The 20,961-nt window shown below is 39.6% G+C and overlaps 1 protein-coding gene across 8 annotated transcripts in view; it reads left to right on the top strand.

The window, feature by feature from the left end:
• Positions 1-20,961, top strand: part of SGCG (sarcoglycan gamma) — a 142,854-nt gene that overhangs the window by 101,224 nt on the left and 20,669 nt on the right. For all 8 annotated transcript variants that reach the window (XM_074569272.1, XM_074569291.1, XM_074569302.1 and 5 more), the window contains 2 exons: positions 3,731-3,850; positions 14,776-14,848. In XM_074569272.1, coding sequence (XP_074425373.1) covers positions 3,731-3,850; positions 14,776-14,848 — 193 coding nt within the window. The remainder of the gene's footprint in view (positions 1-3,730; positions 3,851-14,775; positions 14,849-20,961) is intronic.

Here is a 20,961-nt window from a genome sequence, read left to right as displayed (position 1 = left end):
ATCTGCCCCAGGGGCAGGTGGCACGGCACAGCCCTCGTTACACAGATGAGCGATGAGCCCACTTCCCTCCAGAGCTGGAGACCTTCATCCATCCTTCTGTGGGGAGCAGCCCCTGACCAGGCGTTGTCTGGGAGGTCGCTGTGTGGCACAAGTTGAGACAGTGTCGAGGAGCACGCTACCAGATTAACAGAAATTGGCAGTGCTTGTGTCTCCTCTGCCTTGGCTTTCTCTAATTTACCGGTATAGATGGATTCAGGTACTGCTCAGACAGGATTGGCACGTTTCTACAAATCCTGTTATACCTCTTCTTCTCTCCACAGAGATTTTTGTCTGTTTTCCCCCTATCTAATTATTTTAGGGTAGGACTCCCTCAATTTCTCCTGCTAAAGCTTTTCCGCCTTGCCTGGAATAATGAGATATCAAGTGGAAGAAAAGAGGAGAGCCCAAAAACAGGCTTATGTGGTCTGAAGTTCAAAACAATTAGCTGGGAGTAGAAAGGCTGAATCCCAGCCTTGTTTCAATCACTCTTAGGATGGGGTCAGTGCATACACGGACCAGTTTAATTAAACTGGTATATATTGTACCTCCAGTTGCATCAGTATGATGTTCTGTAGGGACACCATGGCTGAAATTTGCATTAGAGAGGACAGCTGAGAAAGTCAATCTGCACAACATGCGTTTGTCTGCTTTGGTTAGGTGAGAGAAAAAGAATTTGGTCCAAGGTACGTAAATGCTATTTAATTTGTGTATATTCATCCTAAGTTCAAACAGTTAAAGCAGTTCCTATATCTTATAATTATTTTCTTTTGTCATGTCATATCTCTCTGTGAATTAACGTACATTCCATAACAATCCAATTAACAAAAACCTGTCGATTTTCTGTCACTATGCAGATGTACAAATTAAATTAATCGATTCATACTGCTTGCGGTAGTTCTTTCCTGTTCTCACTACAAGAAACATGAAAAATCTTTCTTTGACAAGATCGCTTGTAAAACAATTCAGCAAATTAGCAAATTGAGGAGATAAACGTACAAGATCAAATTTGGCCTGGTGCAAATCATGTCACACTTCTCCAGTTCTTTCAAATATTTTTTTTTTCCGCTGCGTTATTATCAATGACAACTTCCATGTCTGCCAAGGTGCTAGGAGGGAAAAAACAGAAGTGCCACTATTCAGGCCCAGCAGTTTATTTTCAAAACTGACTGCCAGCATACCAAGGAAATCAGTAGATGGCGTTCCCTCTAAACATACAGTATTTCGTCATATGAAAGTATTTTTCTGTGATCATGTGTGTAAATAATTAGCAATTACACAGAAATTATCAGTATATATTTCTGAGTTGTCTTTTAGAGATGTTGCTGCATATTGTTTGCAGGCTTGCACAAGTCCACTTACAGCAGTTTCTAATCAGTATTTTCAAGATTACCCACATTATAAAACCTCACAGCTTAGAACTGGGTCTGTGGAAGCTCTCGGGCACCTACTTTACTTTAAAGTTCATATACCTAAAATGTAAGTCTTCGGTATCCTCACTCAGTTATTAATTCTTTTAATCGATAAATATTCTATGGCTATATAAAAATATTTGCTTCTGGCATGCCAGACCTACTAAAATATTGACAGCACTGCAAAGAAAAGTACTTAACCTTGTCAGAGCCTTCAGAGTAGGCATTCTCATTTCTCTCTCATCCGCTGGGTCTAATCCAGCAGGTTTTTTAATTGCACGCTTTTTAGAATGAGCTCTGACAATAAGCAGCGTCAGGAGAAGAAAAGGTGGTAGCGCGACTTCTCTCCAGCAGTCCTGCAGCCAGCGTGTTGACCCTGGAAGCTGGACACTTGAGTTCCCTTCCTCTGGAGGAAATAAAGGCTCCAAATAGTACCTTCCTTTCCTATACAGTGTAAAACATCTTCAACAGAAGAGATGGAGAATCACGCCTCTAAATCCCTTCCAGCAACAGCGTGGTTCCCTCAGCGTGCCTGAGTCACTCGGCCTGTATCGTGTCAGACAGCAGAGGCTGTGCGCTCGGTTTCCCACGCTCGTGCTGAGCACTGTAGTCGTGGTTTTAGATGAACAGGAGGGGTGAGAAGAGGAACCAGCCCCTGCAGCACCGGGGGAGTTGATAACAGTCAGTTTACTTAGGCCTTTGGTTTGTTTGAATAAACAAGTACCTACCTACGGAACATAAACAGGCAGTTTCATTACTGCTGCTGGGCAGAAATAGGAACACTAGAACACCTGAGCTAAGATTTTTTAGGAAACATTGATAGGGATCCATCCTTGCTTCACGTACCCAGAACTGCTTCTTTTGCTGGAAAAAAAAAAAAAGGACTGTTTAACACCTTTTCACTGAATGAAGATATTTCCTGAGCTCACTTTTTGCAGTACGCTTCTCAGAAATAAAGCCACGTGCTTCGGAGGAGCGTTAGAGAAGAGCCAAATCGAGATGAGTGAGGCAGTGCCTGGCTGCACGTGTCCAGCAGAGCGTGATGTGCGGCAGAGTGCAGCCCTCTGCCCTGATCGTTTTCAGGTAGAATCAGCGTTGGGTTTTATGGCCTAGTTTAGGACATTACGGCCTCTATAACCCTTTCCGTGCTCGGTGAGCAATTAAAAGCAACAGTTTGCATCTGCTGAGTGAAGCAATAAGCGATTTGCATAGGATCTTATGGGATGCATCTCTTGCATCAGCTACCATGCATATTTTAAGAAATGCATTGAATGTATTTCTTATGAGGATCAACCGTCTGTCACCTAACGCCATTTTAATGTAAGATCTAACAAAAATTCCTGTTTCCTTTGAGAATTACTGCCTGGAAGACATTTAATGTTTATGGGAGTAGGCATGGTAGGACAGGTTCTTACTGGGGAGGAAGCAGCTCAGTGCCTCTTGCTCCCACAGAAGGTCTGTGAATTACCTTTATTAAAAAGTGCTGAAAAGGAGTTTTAACTGCTTTGACCATTCCCTGTAATTCTAATTCTGAACATAGATTTAGATGATGATTCTGTCAAACAGACATTCAAACTTACGTGATGCGAATTTTTAATTGATCAAGTGGTTAGAAAGGGGAATATTGAAGATTTGATTTATATCCGCTTACCCAGCCAATACGTAAAGACTCTCTTGCACACAATTACTTCAATTTTTGGAGTACCAGATCCAATTGCAAATACTCTCGCAGCCTTTTGAAACTATTCTAAGAACCCAATCAGTAACATTTGTTAGATATGTGGAGCTAAACTGGCATTTGTTATGAAGAGCGGAGGGTCCTGCCCTTACGCGGGATGTTTGTAATTTTAAAGAATTTAAGCCTCCATGATCAAAAGGGATGATGATGCAAAGACTTTGATAACTAGTTTCTGTGTTTAAGAAAAAGAAAAAAAGAGATGATAGACTCATACTGATTAAAGCGTCTTAGCAGTTTCAACACCAAGAAGATAGATGTTTGCCTTGATCAATTCGTGAGGGATTTCCTAAATTCTCTGGAAACCCAACTTGAAAGCATGACTCCAGGCACAGTTTTGAACAACAAATTAGATCATGTAAATAGACTTATCCAATTTCAGTATTTACAGGGCCACTATCCTTAGAATAGCTGGGTGCTTCGTGATACTTAATGTACTTAAATGAGTCGCTATATTATTAAGACCACAATTCAAATTATTAGTAATTTATATAGAAAGTTGAAGAAAGCTGATGTAATTATTCCATTATTCTACTGTGCTTTGCAGGTCCTAAAATGGTGGAATTCCACGGTCAGCAATTTCAGATCAACTCAAAGGACGGCAAGCCGCTTTTTACAGTGGATGAAAACGAGGTTGTAATTGGCACAGATAAACTTCGAGTCACAGGTTTGTAACAGTTTAAGAAATGCCCAAATAATAACCACAAGAAAAGCACAATAAAAGTGGCATTTTTAAAATATGTCTTTGGGCGTGAACGCAAGTTCTGGGTTCACCTCCTTAGGAAATAGGAATCTGAAGATAGTCTGACCTTTTTCAATAAATAATCATTAAGAACTCTTAACAGAAAAATAATAACATTTATATATAGATATGTATATATGTTTGCATGTGTGTATTTTATTTTAAAGCCATTAGTGATTGGAGCTGTACTGGTGCATTTTTTTCTGAATTATTTTGCTTTTCCAGAGCACAATGTTAACTGAGGCTGAAAAAATTCTAGATATTCCAGTTTGAGCTGTATTGAGTTTTTATTTGTGAAAACCTTTTAGACTCTGATATTTTTATATGGTTTTATCTTTCAAAGTATTTCTGCTCTGTGTGTAGCACATATGTCACAGGATGGTTTTTGTAGTATATTTAAAATGTCGTCTGTCAAAAGACAAGTTTGTCTTAGGCTATTTCTGCAGCTCACCAGAGTACACGTTTTCAAACTAAGATGTCAAAGTTATCACGTGAAAAACTATTTCGTTTCATATGACCCGATAAAGTCAACCTTCATTTTCCAGATGTAAGGTTCCATTAAAACAGGTACATCAAGGTGTGATTTGTCTTTAAGCGGAAGAATCCATCAAAGGAAATACTGAAATTATCCTATAACTTGTTTTCAGTTACGTTTTTAATCTGATTGCAACTGTGGTGGGTTCACCTTAGCTGGAGGCCAGGTGCCCACCAAAACCGCTCTGTCGCTGGACGTGGGAGAGAAAATATAACAAAAGGCTCCTGGGTCGAGGTAAGGACAGGGAGAGACAGTTCAGTGATTACTGTCACAGGCAAAACAGACTCAACTTGGGGAAATTAGTTTATTATCAATATCAAAATCAGAGTAGGATAATGAGAAAACAATGGGAATGGGGGTTGTGGTCAGTTCATCACACGTTGTCTCTGACACTCCTTCCTCCTCAGGGGGAGGACTCCTCACACTCCTCCCCTGCTCCAGCATCGGGTCCCTCCCATGGGAGACAGTTCTCCACAATCTCCAATGTGAGTCCTTCCCATGGGCTGCAGTTCTTCGTGAACTGCTCCAGTGTGGGCCCTTAGCATGGGGTGCAGTCCTTCAGGAACAGACTGCTCCAGCGTGGGTCCCCCACGGGGTCACAAGTCCTGCCAGCAAACCTGCTCCAGTGTGGGCTTCTCTCTCTCCACGGGTCCACAGGTCCTGCCAGGAGCCTGCTCCAGCACAGGCTTCCCATGCGGTCACAGCCTCCTTCAGGCCAATCCACCTGCTCCAGTGGGGTCCTCCACGGGCTGCCGGTGGATCTCTGCTCCACTGTGGACCTCCATGTCTTCACCACGGGCTGCCAGGGAATCTCTGCTTCAGCGCCTGGAGCACCTCCTCCCCCTCCTTCTTCACTGGCCTTGGGGTCAGCAGAGTTGTTTCTCTCACGTATTCTCACTCCTCTCTTTGGCTGCAGTTGCCCGGGTTTTTTTTCCCCTTCTTAAATATGTTATCCCAGAGCCGCTACCACCATTGCTGATGGGCTTGGCTTTGGCCAGCAGCGGGTCCATCTTGGAGGCAGCTGGCACTGACTGTCAGACAGGGGGAAGCTTCGAGCAGCTTCTCACAGAAGCCACCTCTGTAGCCCCCCTGCTACCAAAACCCTGCCACGCAAACCCAATACAGCAACTATCATGTTTAACTTTTGGTAATTATTGGTCTTCTGAAATCTTGAGGTCTTAATTTGAATGTATATATTCATATTCTTTCACTGTGCACCACTACAAATGTGGTAGTAACTATACAATTAGTGCCTCAAAGACAAACTGAAGTTATAATAAATGTGTTAATAAAATTTGTTTACACCTGAGGGTTTTATCTTAAGGTTTTTTTACTTTTTAACCTAATTGAAATTATAACTTTGCTTAAGAAGGAAACCATATCAAATAATTATTGTTTGCCCAAGGGATGCTAAACTTTAATAGAAAAGCATGTTTAACAAAGATATGAAAAACTGCATAATTGTTAACTGATTTGGAAAAGGTCTGTCTCTGCTCAAAGTAAGTAAAAATCATTCACACGAGTTGAAATTGTTATGCTGAAACATGTATTCTGACTTGTCCAATATTAATCTTTACACTGCAAGGATAAGAGTTTACTTTAACAGATATCGTAGGAAGACACATTGCCTGTTTCTTTTTTACGCTGTAGTACGATTCAAAAGCAAATCCATTAAAGTCAGTGAGGTTATTTCACTGTAAAATTATATAAGTGAGAGGAGATTCATGCCTACTTTGCTTCAAATTAATTTATTAAAATTGTGATTTAAATGATACTATTAGCATGAAGGATAAATTAGTAATACTTTGCGTACTGAGATAATTTTTTAAACATTTTAGATAGAGAACAAGATCAATGTGAAATAAATTTTGAAAAGTTCATACCATAAGAAACAGACTATCTCAGGCTTAAAATACACAATGAACATTTTGCAGTTTTTTATGTACAATATAGTGAACTATTTGATTTTACTTCTCCTTATTCATGTGAATTCTGAAAAGCTCAGTAACAATTTGTAAGAAAACTTGACAGTTTTCAAGTAAAATATAATACAGCAAAGTGCAAATGTCTGCGATTTATGGTATTTAAGGAAAATTTAAAAGTCTAAGAATAAGCTAATCCAACCCAATACCTCAGGAATTGTCATTTTCCAACAATTCGGTATGTTAGAATACTGTCATATCTCATAACTCATCCTATTGCAGTTCAGACCTTTTCTGGCCCATGTGGTAGAATAAAATTGTGGCAGACCCTCTCCCTGTTTTCCTAAGAAGAGCAAATGCCTGGGGAAAGCCATGATCAGCTAAGTGTCTCAGATAGCCCACAGGGTCACAGACGGGTCTAGATGCCCACCCACGTTCAGACAACTGGGTTGAATGCCCCATCAATGCAGCCTAGAGCATGATTCATCTCACCTTGAAGGAGACACCTAGTTCGGGCACGCAGAAAGCTTTTCTGCTGACCAGACGCGGTTGTCTGCTTTAGGATGAGCTCAATGGCTCACTCAGCTCCCTTGAACATAGTGGCTGAGTTCACATGCTTAAACATAAGCATCCAGCAGTGTTTGAAACACCTTAGGCTACGTGAGACACTGCGTGGTATCACTGTACCTGCAGGAGACACTTCCTTTGATTGTGGCAGCTGGAGGCCAGGCAGGGTGTACAAAGGTATTTTAGATGACAGTAGGTACATACAATTAGGCGACTAAATTGTGCCTCTTGCTCATCTGTGACACCTACATCATAGATGCTTAAATCTAAATCTGTGAAAATTAAGTTCAGCTTAACCTTTCATGACTGTTAATGCTACCTGAAGGAGCCTGTACTCCAGGCACATCCTCTCTAATATTATTTCAGTAATGGCCTGCATCTTTCGCAGACAGTTATTATGCTGCTACAGAGGTATCGAGCATCAGCGTTTTGTTCTGGTAGGTTTTTATACGTTCAGTTGGCATTGACGACAGTCAAGCCCACCTTGTAACAGTATATTGGCTGGCAAAGAGCTGATTGCTTTATAACTAACAACATTGCCATGGCAGAAGGAGTGAAATCACAGCACTGGCTGGAAACAAAGATCTTCTGGACAAATGACTAGAGTCCATGGACACAGGACTCCTGTTTTTCCACTCCCTTGCCTGCTCTGCAAACTTGCCAACTAGAAGCCTGTCCATAGAAGGGAGAAAACAGGCTCAAGTAAATAAAATTACATACGATAGAAAAATAATTATCATTCAGCAGTTATAAAATGATCTCAACTACTGCACAAAAGAACTTTTTAACAAGTTCAAATAATAATTTACGTATCATGACTGTTGTATCGGGTAATATTTTGGTGATTAATAGATAAGTAATTAATAGAAGGCGGTTGCTTACCCTCCACTCTTCTTGAAGAAAAGCTGGCAAGGCAGAGGGGATCAGTACCTTTATGGAGAAGCGTATTATATCACCCTTTCACCAGGTTACTACTTATCCTTCTTCTTCCTTGTCTTTCGTAATACCTTAAAGTATTTGCTGAGTATTGTCGGTGATTTTCTAGCGCTCTGTTCTATGGAAAGGTTTTTTGAGTTTGAGTAGCTAACGCTGAAGTGCAATGTGAAGATGTGTGTTTAATTTAAACACTTCTGCTCAGAAGGTAAGTTAAGTAGGAGACAATTTGAGGATATGAATAAACATTCTGTTAGACTTTGAAGAGGCAGATATCCTTGCTTGATAGTGTGTGTGGGGGTGTTAATGAAACTTGCTGACTTTGATCCTCTAATATCTTGATCTTGTGTAATTAAGGATTAAATTATGCTATATTCATAAACAATAGTCTATAGAATAGTAAATAGGGTAATATTCATACCATAAATAATGTTATTTCTTCACAGTTTAAAAGATAAAGTAGGTAATGAAGACAAGAAATCAATTTAGGGCCATTTTAAAAAAAAATTTGCCTGGAGATTATTTTTTTTTTTTTATTGTCATACTCTTCAAACTTAATGCTGTTTGATGACGAAGTTTTCTCACAGGAAGGCAAGGTTGCTTGTTTAGAGGTGACGGCTCTAGAGTATGTAAATAAGCCTTTTCATTCCCTTTTACACCACCCCCCATGCTACCATTAACACTGTTGTTTCCAGTTGGCTTGCTTCCATTAGCCCCTATTTCCGTGCCAGCGATACTATCTCTGTCTCCACCGACCTGTCTTTCAGAGCAGGGTGCCCGTTGTAGGAAGCGGGAGGCCTAGGCTGAATTCCCCCCTCGGCCCAGGAGAAGTCACTCCTGCAGTCCCACCTCCCAGGACAGTGCTGTGTAACGCCACACAACATGTTGGGTGCCCAGCGTGAGGGGACAGCTGGGAGCAAGCACGCTTCATGTCTGCCAGCAAGGTGAAGGTCCACCACTGGCTGGGTGCTCCCTCGTTTCTTCCTCTGCCGTGGTTCACCTTCGAAAAGAGAAGCAGAGGGTGAGATGCACAGAGCTGTTCACTGCTAAGCATGGGCTTCAGTCTCCTCCAGTGAGGAGGGAATGCTCCAATGGCAGTGGTGTCTTATAAAGGCATTCAGAAAGGTGATTTTTAATTAAAATGCTGTAATTCCTGGGTTTTAACGCTGACTCCGGTAGCAATACACTTGAGCTCCCCTGGGGATTTTGGTCTCTCTCTGCTCTCTCTGCCTTGTTTCTGAGACAAAGTGATGTGTAGTCAGAGACCTGCCATCCTGGACCAAGAGACCGGCGCAGATCCCTAAAACGAGCATCTGCTTCGTTTCAAACACGGCTTCAGCGCCCGTGATTGCACTCAGGCCTCACAAATCTCTCTTTGTATAGATGTTCACTCCCCTCCTCCAATTGATTTTAGCAGACTCCTCTTGCTGACATCTCTCTGTGTGTATCTGGTCATCTTTAACACAAAGTCCAAACCTTGATGGGAATGTAAAAGTTGGACTAGGAGAGGCATCTGATTTATCAGCTCACATCCCTTTCATAGACAAGTAGGTCATATAATTTCTTTTATAATCTTATCAAGATACACCTCAAGTGCAAACACACTATTCATTTTTATATCACCAAGTGTGAAATTATGTCTAAAAGGTGCTGTAGGAGAAACATAAAAGGCTGTATATAAGGAGGTGCCAGGGTGAAACGAGGAAAGCCTGTGAGACACAAGAGTTGCCTCCGCTGCCATGAGCTCTTCCTTCCTTGTGCCTTGCAGCTCCGCACATCCCATAGCAAGACATCGTGAGGGCACTTTTGGCATGTGGCATCCCGGCAGCCTGACGGCCCTCTCATGAGCAAGCTGCAGAGCTGGTTTTGGGGTGCTCAAGACTCGGTAGGGTATTCCAAACTTTAGTTAGAAGAGAAGAAGATTTCTGACTACTAAAGTTTAGGAATGTTGTCAAAGCAAAGCCATCAGGATCAGAAAATATTACTAGACAAGTTAGTTTGAGCTTAAATAATTGAGAAGGGAGCTTCTGCCTAGAGAGGTACTAAACCTGGATGACCTGATAAAGTCATATTTGCAAAATAATTGAGATATCCCTTTATCAGTGACTTGTCCTTTTCATTCCTATCGCCTCTTTCCCACTGTCTGTGTCATCTGACATCATTAGTAATTACCTTTTTTCTTCCAAGTCCATGATAAAATGTTACATCGCATTTGGCACCACTAGTAACACGTCCCCTCACTCATAGTTCTCTGTTTGCTGTTATGTTTTAAAACCTATCAGTCAATTTTAATGCATATAATGCTTTCCAGGCTGATTTGTGTTGCTCTAATCTCTTAATCAAAATGTGATGTGATATCGAAGTAAATGTCTATGGAGTTTTATTACACCCATACTATTACCTTTATCAGCCAAGCTTGTCGTCTCATTTTCAATTCGAAGCTATAAATGTATTCATACTCAGTGCTATACTGCATACAAAAAAGGTGGAAGAAGAGCAGAAGATGGTGTTTAATTACTCTGCTAGAGGACCTTAGTATTTTGTGCTTGCCTTTCATATTCTGGTACCTGAGTTTCTTGACTTTCACCCGAGTGCAAGTGAGTAGGTGAGAAAGAGCGCAACTGAATTTCTCATGGTTTTCCCTGAAGCCACTGGTACAGATACTTACAACTTTTAATTCCACTTTTAATCCATTTTGGAACTAAAAATCAATAATGATGAGCTATAGTGATTGTATGGATTTCTAAAGATGACAGCGGAATTATATGAAAATCAGGCAGAGCACAGAGCAGAGCTTTTCCGAGTTCGTTTTTCAGGTGATGTCTAATGTGGAGACAGAATTCACCAGCTGAGTTTGAGAGACACATCTTTTCCTTTTGAAGTCATGATTTATTGTGTTGCAGTAGCAGATAATACGGTGTGTTCGTGTTGTTAAACTACTAGGCTCCACTTACGTTTTATTACTCTGATTATTACTTTGATAGCTAGATATGCTTTTTCATGATTCTATGGCTAGCCATTAATGTTACTTTTGCAAAATATTAATAGAAGTGCTGATTTCCTTGCCTAATCTTTCTAATAATTGAAACTATATGGTTTACAGCAAGTGGACTAAATTAAAAAAATAATAATAATTTTTTTTTTACACATGGCCGTAGCAGGAAAAATCTATAAAAATGCAATCATAAGACTAGATTTTTAATAGCAGTAAAACAGTGTCATACCATTAAGTTCCGTGCAGCTGCTCCAGCGTTCACTGGCTGTTTTAGTGCTTTCACTCTGAGGACCACATCTGCAGTAACGATGCACTATAACACGCGAACACTTAAGGTGCTTTACAAATGTGCCACTCAAAATACCTCACTGGAATAGAAGCTCTTCAAGAACAGGCTGGAAAGGCGAGGGGGGAGTTGCCCTTTATGTGGGAGAGCAGCGGGAATGCCCGGTGCTCGGCCTCGGGATGGATGAGGAGCGGATACCACCGACCACCTGATTGGGAAGAAGCAGACGAGGCCTTCTTCAGACAACGGGAAGAAGCCAGATGATAATTGATATGTCTTTCTGTCCAGAATGGCAGTGTTACCAAACACTTGGCTTTTCCTACAGACCTTAAAACCAGATGGAAATGGAGCTTTTATCCAGAAACTGTGCCAAGATCCTCTCTATGTGACGCTGTTATTTAGATATCAAGAAATTCGCACAAAGTTGAACTCTACCACCATGGCCGTTGCATGCTAGGATGTGCGGCAGTGTAGCAAGACATGAAATTTCAAACTGTGCACTTCCATACAATTGGCATTATAAGAAGCTATGTGGCTTATCTAAAAGTGGGAATTCACTTGTATCATGTCTTCATTATACCTCATCCTATGACACAGGACAGTTAAGCTGGTACTGAAAATTGCTGAAAAAATTTAACAGCTGTCTAATGGAAAAGGAAATGGATTCCAAACTATACTCAAGTGGAAGAATACACCATATAATGTATGTTGGTATGGTAGACGCCTGCATGAGTAAGAAAAAGGAAGGGGAAAATAAACGAAATTTAAAAATGCCTTCCAAGGTTATCAAGCCAAAATAGGCATCTGCAACAGCATTTTGTTCAGTCAGGACTGCACTTTTGCTGCAGATCTGATGGTTCTGGGAGCTCTCGCGTCCTACTGGTTTATACCATGGAGGAGTCAGGGAGTGAATACAGTGGATTCCTTTTGGGTGAAACCGAACTGAGAAATGGGCTCTAAGAATGCATTTGCTTCATCAAAATAGCAAATATGTTTTAAGCCCACAGGATGAGACTAGAATTGGTCCAAAGTAAAATCCCCTAAATCTGCATAGTATGAGCAGCAGATCTTTAGCACCAAGTGTATCACTCTATAAATCCATCCTTTTCAGGTCACACTGCCTCCTGACGTAGACATACCTAAAGACTTCCCAGAACTACAGTTGGAAGACATTAAGATCAAGCTATCTCCCCTCATAAATAATGTATGTGGAGCTCATTCAAAGTTACTGACAAGATAAGTCTTTTGTTAGCACGGGAATTGTAGTGACAGTATATATTTCACTGAAATTACAACTCATTCACTGTAATCCAAGATGAAAATCTGAGTGAGGAAAACAGCGAAATGCTTGCTTTGCTAAGAATTGTCATGTAGGACGTAGTGGAATGAAGGACAGTGAGGCATCATGATACATTCTCAGAGGAACACAGTGTCAGAAGAATCACATTTGAGAAAAACTTGAATTCATTGCCACATCTAGCTGGCAAGTAAACTACATCAGAATTTTTGACAGCTCAGCATATTGCTGCAAAATACTCTTGTTGTACCAAATCAGCATTTTCCAATGAACTTCTTTCATTCCTTAGGGTTTTTTCTTCATCATCTCTAATGTGTAAGGTTGTCACCTTGTAACACCCACCAGCACAAATACAAGAACAGGAGAATAATTAACTATGTCAGGCCAGCAATTGAGTTTTGTCTTGCAAAATAATCTTACTGCTAATGAAGAAGGATTAAAGTCCTGTCTGAATTAATGAATTTTGTATTTTCCAGTTTTATATTCATGGCGGCTAGCAGATTCCAGAAAGACTCATCTATTTAAATTGATGAGGAGGATATCAACAGCTAAACAAAATTTAAACAGAAGCTTAGAAAGCCATGCTTCCTTGAAGTGGTGAAGTGATTCAGTATGTCAAGTCTTATATTTTGTGCACTTCTCTTCCATACATCTAAGGAGATTTCATTCTAAGGAACAATGATTTCAGCTAGAGCTTTTCTTGGAAAGCAGCAAGTTTCATGCTTTCTTAGGATATCCGGAGAACTTTCCCCCAGCCCTCATGAAGTGACAAGTGTTCCCATCAGCTGGCTCCGTGATGTGTTCATTTTTAGTGGTATCTCTTGATCTGCCTTTTTTTCCTTTTCATGATCTCTGTTGTGCCCCCCCCCAATATTTATTTTCCTTTTATACCACATCTAACACTGCATCTATACCATCTGCACCATAACTTTCTAATCATCCATTTCCCCTTGTCTTTCCTTCCCTCTCCCTGATTCTATCTGTACTTTCACTTTTTCATCCCAATATCATCAGGTCTTCCAGACAGAACACAGTAAAAAGCAGTTTTCTTTTGTTTCCACCTATATTTGTATTTAATATGTTAACTATGATAATATTAATATTTAAATAAGCATGCGCATGCGTGCATGCTCAGGAGGGCTCTTAAGAGTTTGCTTCTCTAGATGGAGTCCAAAGCCCCGACTTAAGGCTTTCTGCAGCCCAGAATTCTTTCCTGAGGGTAACTGCATTCTTTTTTCATTCTAAGAGCAGCCAGAAAAGCCATGTTGAGTAATATCCTAGCTACTAAAATATATCGCCTTGTTACATAGTTACCCGAAAAGTGCTTAGATATGTGAATCCTCTAAAGTGAAGATGTTCACTCAACCTAAGGCCTCCCTAGTTTTGGATGAGTACCTTCACAAAGCCAAGGAACAGAAGGTGAGAAGCTCCACCCCTGCTGCAGCTGATGGTGTTTAGCTGCTTTTTTGCTGCTCAAAAAGAGGGCTCAGGCTGAGAGGCTTTTGTACTACTTCAGCTAGCTTCTTGACCCCAGTGAAGCTTGGTCAGGAGAGGGTTGCTGAGCTGGTGGTGCTGCAATGACGCTAGTCCTCAGGAGAACAGAAATGGAGGTGCTTGGAGAACTTTGAGGTCCAAGAGGGAGGCTCCTGGTGAGGTTGGGTGCCCTTCCTATTGTGGGGACAGTTTGGAGCTTGTAGTTTTGGGCAAGTTCTTTTGGTAGGGTGTATCTTTAGTGCTGAAAATAGAAAGATGTGCTGTTTCTTTCCTGTTAGGACGAAACTACTCTTATTTCAAGAGGTAAACTATCTGATCCCATAGTCATTGCCATTTTATGTGCATAAATATGATTTTATTTTCAGCAAGTCTGCCTAAAACTAGAGGGAAATCTTTGATGAAGCTACGTGCCAGATTTTGTGCTATGAATATAATACCCTGAAATAAATACGATTATGCGTCCGTAATATTTGCAAAGGTTTTGAGGGATTTTCACTATCTCTATGAACTGTAATGGAAGTTACACTGTAAAAATCTTATTTTCTTATTTTGCGGTCCCAAGTAGTTTAAAATTTCTCTGTCTTCAGACTTGTTAGGTTTTGTTTTAAGAAATTACACCTGTACTTTTACCAGTGTCGTGTTGTTCTGATCAATACTGTAATAGTAAAACTGTATCTGTATTTTAATTGTCTCATTAATTGTTAATATATGGTTTTGTATCTTAATTTCTGGTGTCAAAGTGGCCATATAAATCACTGTTGCTATTTATTTTTTTTTACATTTGAACTTTTACAATATGGTATTTTTCTTTTTTTTTTCAGGGCCTGAAGGAGCACTTTTTGAACACTCTGTAGAAACACCACTTGTGAAGGCAGAAGCTTTTAAACAGCTTAGGTAAGAACTTATACATAAAAAACTTAAATCTAATAAGCAAATGTTATTTGCTATATAGATATTAACATTTTACTGAACAAGGGAATTTCATCAGCGTTTCCAGAACTGCTAATAACCTGGTTTTTCTATTTTATGTGACATTGTTTTGAAGGAAAACTATACATTGTTCTGCAATTTTGAAATATATTATGAATGACTTATTGCCGTTGGTTAATATTTAAGGCCACATAAAATATTGTGGAAAGTTTTTCTGTAAACTTATGTTTGTCAATTTTGAAACACTTAAGTATGACCTTTTCTGCAATAGAAGTTGCTTGTCTGCAGTAGGTCATCAGCCTATTCTTAGACAAGATTTTTAGAAATTAGTATCAAACTGAGGAAACAGACTAATAAGAAAAGTTTGGAAATGTGCAAAGCTCTGTATAACTAAAAAGCAGTTTGGTGGAAGAAAATCATTATAAAGTACCTTGTATGTTTCAGAGCCCCTTAACTCTGGGATAGCATTTCTTTGTGCACTATTCTACGTAACTTTGAGTATCCAAAATTAGTTTATAGTATGTTGGTTATGGTGAGATAATAAACTCAGTTCATGTTCTGTTCATGAACATGTTGTTTCATTTTATGAGCCAGTTCAAAGTAAGATTTGAAGTGAAAGAGGATCTCTTTAACAATTACACTTCTGTCCTTTCATACCTTGGCAGTCTGCTATGTTCTGTCATAATTTCTTCTTAGTGTTTCTTTTCCAATAGGGATGACTATTAGGGAGTAGCGGAAGATGATTAAAGCTTTCAAGAACACTGTCTGGTTCTTGGTGACTGAATTTTCAAATTGAAAATGGCAAATGAGAGGGAGACTATTAAGATACTTCTTTTAACTTTCTCCTTTATATTTAAAATTTAATCACAGTGAGATACCTTGTGCTTGCATTTGAAGATAGAATGGTCTGAAGACATTAGTTTTTACATATTGATCTCCACTTTCGAAAATATGTTTCTTCTACTATGGTAGAATTTGGATGTGACAGACTTTGACCAATACGTAGGATTCCGCATTGTAGCGAACGTTGTCTGGTTTTGGAGGGAGTGGGTTCATTATGTTGTAGATTTGTCATTTCCTGTGATTATCTCAATTTTGATAAGTAGGACATCGAATTTTGTAGTTACAAAGCCAAGAAGCTCTCTGCAAATTTTAATTGGATGCATATCAATTATTTTCTGTGGTGGTTACTTTGCTTCAAATGTATCATCAATTAATAATATTTTAATAGGCTTAAAGCTAATAGTTTTATCCTGCAGCCGTTATGCTAAGTTACATTTTAAGTTCTTATCTGCACTTTGTTTAAAAACAATTACACTGTTCTGGACTACATACAACTGTTGTTATTATAAAATTTTCATCTGTTCTTGAAATAGGATGTCATTTGAAGGAAAACATTGAGATGAATTCCAAGTGTTTGTAAAGTTCTTCTGTGTGGATAAGTTTACCTCGTGGCTTATCTCTTTCTGATTTTCACCATGTCAACTATAAGCACGTGTTTCAATCTAGAATGTTGCTTTGTGTTAGCAGAGGTCGAGTGTAACAGTTAAAATCCCATTCGGTTCTGTCTGAAACCCCGTAAGTTCTGTCTTACAATAGTAGAAAGTACAGATTCTTCCAGAACTTACAGAAGTTACGCTAATACTTATTACAATGTCAAGGAAGTACCTATATGGGTCGTCAACACTGACACTTGTGACTGACATTAATATCTGACATAAATCTAGAGCTGCTGAACAGCTGTGCTAGAAACCAAGTTAGCTTAACCCTAAGAAAGATGCTGAACATCAGGGCATGAAGCTGTGCAACGAATACATCACTCACTTGTGTCCTGGCTGGCTCAGAAGACCCGAAGCTTGCCCAGAGCAGTTCAAAACGCCTCATTCCTTTTACATGGTGGTGGGTTTTTTTGGTTTTTTTTTTTTGCTGTCTTTACCACCCGTAATCAGTGTCAAGTCTGGAAGCAGAGATGGCAGTGATTCCATGGAGGGCTTCTGGGGGGGATCGAGAAGCAAATGCAGTCTGCAGTGCAGATGCGAAGTTAAGATGTAAACAGAGAAGAGCAATTTACAAGGCTCATACTGGGAAAAGGTTATTTTCAAGGGTAACCTTAAATGCCAGCGTAAACAAAACTGTGCATTCTGGTGTGAAGGGGCGGAGACAAGTTTACCAGTGAATGGCAATTTTGTAATGCTTTATAAATATTCTGTTTCATTCCGTGCTGTTAAATGTAGGAAGCTACCTGATGGAAAGCACGTCAGTATGAAAATTTAAAATGCAATTTTAAGTTTTGCTTTTCTGTTTTAAATTTGAATATGCTTCCTTTCCAGATTAAGGAAGTGAGTATCAAGTTATAGGTAGTATAACCTATTTGCTCACCTCAAGCCTTATCTCCGCGCTTTCACCATCTATTTATCTTCTGCTGTTTTTCCTTCAGGGGTTGTGCTGTGCCATGGGAGTGTGACACGCTGGGTGAATGCGATATAAAGTGCCACGGCATGCAGCCTCAAATATAGGGACGACCGCTTCAAGAAAACCCATCCGCTTCCAGTGTAGTTGCGCGTTTCAAGGGGCTGACTGGAAAGCTGTTCATGCTCATCGCTTTTCAGCTTGTGTCATACTAACGGTGGCCACGTTCCTTCCCTGTCATTCAGATTTAGGGCAGTATCACAAACAAAGCTGACACAAATGGCCCTCTGAATTACACATTCTGCTGGCTTTCCTGTCCAAATGCTGCTTTTCAGGATAGACTGCTTTTCTGGAAACAAAGAGATAAGTGTCTTAGAACATGTCCTTTTATAGCTAAGTAATGGAGACAGAGCAATGCAATTATACTGTGGTCAGTAACTGTCTTTCCATCCTGTGATTTGAAGGAAACATATAGAGGCCTTTTTCAGTCTGATAGGTTGAATTCCTGACTCACCCATAAGGAAAAGAAGATGTGCTTGCACTTACTTCCAACTGGTAGGAAGAATTAGAATAACAAAAATCTGCATTTCAAAACTGAAGCATTCCTAAGTTTAAAATAACACTGCCGACTTTTGAATTCTTTTCCTGGAATTCTTATCTCTACATAAGGTACCTAGTTTCCATTTACCAACTTTGTTAAGACATTAAGACGTAGCGGAGACACAAAAACAGGGTCTCACATGTAATGAGTGTCCGACAAACATCTCAGTGGCGTGGTTACAGGCAACAGGAAGACTTGGCTATATCCAGAAAATATCCCCCTCAGACAAGCGCCACTGAGGAGGTACCTGGTTAAAATTAGCCAATTGTAATTTGTGAGAACAGAAATATGTCTGGACTCCTACTTCTCTCTGCAATCTAGTTGCCTGGTATAGTCAAGTGCCGACACAGCTTCCAGGTGCAGGAGTGCTGCTTTGACAGCAAGGCCCTATCTATTGGGAGATGTCTCCTTTCCTTGGGCTGAATCTGTTCTTCTGTATGGTCGTGGGACCACAGGAGAGCAAGCAAGAGGAAGCACAGGTTATTCTTGTGTTTAGGGTCTTCTGCCAAGAACAGGAGGAGACCAGTGGTTTGTAGTTATGATTTAAAGCATAATCATGGAAGAAGAACGAGGTGACTGTCCTGACCACTAGATTATCTCCTCTTTATTTGTTCTGTTTCTTGACGGATTACTTGGTTGTGCAAAGACTGACATTCAACCCAGGGATGGCCATAATCCAGCTCTTTACTCCCACCAAGCTGTTTTATAGTCTGGTAAACAGAGGTACCAGATAGAAGTTTCATTCCCCTCACGATGAGGAAGGAATTGAACTGATGCTTCATAATCCTTGCTGAATAGCAAAATCAATAGGATTGTATTATATGTAATATAACATTATATATATTATAATATATTTTTAGATATTATTTAGAATATTATAAAAGTATGGAAAGTGTTATCTCTTCCGTGGTTTTCCATAAAAGTGGCCACAGCCCTTGTGCTTTGGTGTGTATTTGGCATGTTGAGAACTTGCCTCAGTCGGGTCTCCTGGGGCTTCTGTGGACTTTAGTTCTTACTGGATCACAGCAAAGTTCTAATGGAAACCAGGTACCTTGCTTTCCAAAAGAAGGAATTTAAACAGAAATATAGAAGCCTGTGTTCAGATACATAACTTGTGACCCAAAATGTAGGTGGGAAATACATAACTAAGCAACTACTGGAATGAGCTGCTGTAGACAGAGACATTTTTAGCAATTCCCTAGAAGCCAGCTTCTCCCCAGGTTCCATGTTAGGTACTGGAAGTAGCCTCTTCACTCTTCCGATATTATCCAGAGTTTCACGCCAGCGCACACACCCTTTTATCCCCAGTTAGCAAATAACGCTCTCTTTGTGAAAAAAATACTGTCTCAGTTTAGACGTTTTTCCAGTCTGATGCTAACATATTTTTCTGATAGTTTACAGCACCTCAGAATATTATTTAGCATATTATTCTATTCCCCCTACATTTCATATCCTTGAATAACACGTAATTCAGACATAGTTTTGTCATTTTGATACCGTTTGCTTCTTGTGATCTACACGCCTTGCGGTTTTCTAAGGGAAAACAATGGATCAGCAAAGCCGTGTAAATCTCAAAACAATGTTTCTGAACTGAGCGCTTGTAGCTCCCGAAGTAATGGAAATGTGCTTACAGAAGCGACGTCCTACCATTTATTAACTAACTGTATACTATGCATAATGAATATACTGCTCATGGTAGTAGCTTTGTTCTTGTGTTTGCCATAAGTGGATGTCTGACAGCCAGCAACTATGTCTTCTGAGCACAAATCCCATGGGAAATCACTTTTAGTGCAGTCAGTTTGTGGTATTTTGCCAGTTCTTCAACTGAGGGGTTTACATCCAAGTTCAAAAGTGACCTGCGTCATTCCACCCTTCTTGCATTTGAAAAGCACTATAGCAGGATGGTGTCGCTATTCCAGGCAGTCAACATTTGTCAGACTACGATTATAAATATACATATATATAATGTTATCATTTAAAATATTATTTAATAGCTTATGTGGGTATATTCTGAAAAGATTTCAGTATTTCCCAGGGCAAGAGACGTATTTTAGACAAATGTATAATATTGGCATTGACTAAAACTTTATAATATATAATTTAAGAAGCATTGCTTTATATTTTAATGAAATACTTATGTCCAACACTCAAAAGCATCAAAATATATATTTACTAGCTTGTGACTTACGTGTTGTAGAATATTGATAGTTTCAGGGCATAATTATACGCCTTCGAGGTATTTGGTTAAGGCAAATTACGGTGCTGATGGGTTGCTGGTAGATCTCCCTATCTGTATATTCAGAATAAATATGTCCCCTTTAATTTTGGCTTTTGTTCTGTGGTATCCACTAGCTCCACTTTTCTTATGGCTTTTACTTCTCTCTGACTCTTTATGAAAAGGCTTACTTTTATCCTTTCCATTCACCATATGACTTCCTTTTGCACTCAAAGTGTAGATTTGCGAGGGTAAGCTGTATCAGACGACAGAGAGAAAGGCTGGAAACTGAAGTTGTGGGGTTTTATGCGTGTACGAATAAGAATTATGAATGAAATCTAGAAGGAGATGTATAGAAGCCAACCAGGGTAAAAACATTTGCTAAATCATTGCTTAATCATGTTTGTAATAATAATGCTTACATGCTAATTGCCTAAAAAAACCATCTGACTAATTGAAGTACAGTGATTTTTATTTGCATTCATTATGCAAATCAAAAGCCCAGTCAGTCAGAAGAGAATGAAGTACGTAATGGCAAAGTAAGCCTGCGGTTAGGATTCAGTTTTTGTAAAGCATCTCTGCTCCCTGACTAGTGAGATATTTCTACTGCAATGTAATTTTATGAGCACTGGTATTAATTTTATATAAATTTGCATTCTTATACTTTACTGCATTCAGGTTAACTAAGAACACCATCAAATACTTCTTTTGGGAGCTTAAAGAATTTCTTTCTATTCATTTGATGAACCCAAATCTATGAAAAGGTATAGTTTAAAAGCATTGGATGGTACAGGACATCATGTTTATCAACTTTTCAGAAACATTTATGACTCGGATATTTAAAAATACCTT

Source organism: Larus michahellis, chromosome 1 (genome assembly GCF_964199755.1).
Source record: "Larus michahellis chromosome 1, bLarMic1.1, whole genome shotgun sequence".
NCBI classification, from domain to species: domain Eukaryota; kingdom Metazoa; phylum Chordata; class Aves; order Charadriiformes; family Laridae; genus Larus; species Larus michahellis.
The sequence above is the reverse complement of the archived record's forward strand: the minus strand, read 5'-3'. Positions and strand labels throughout refer to the sequence as shown.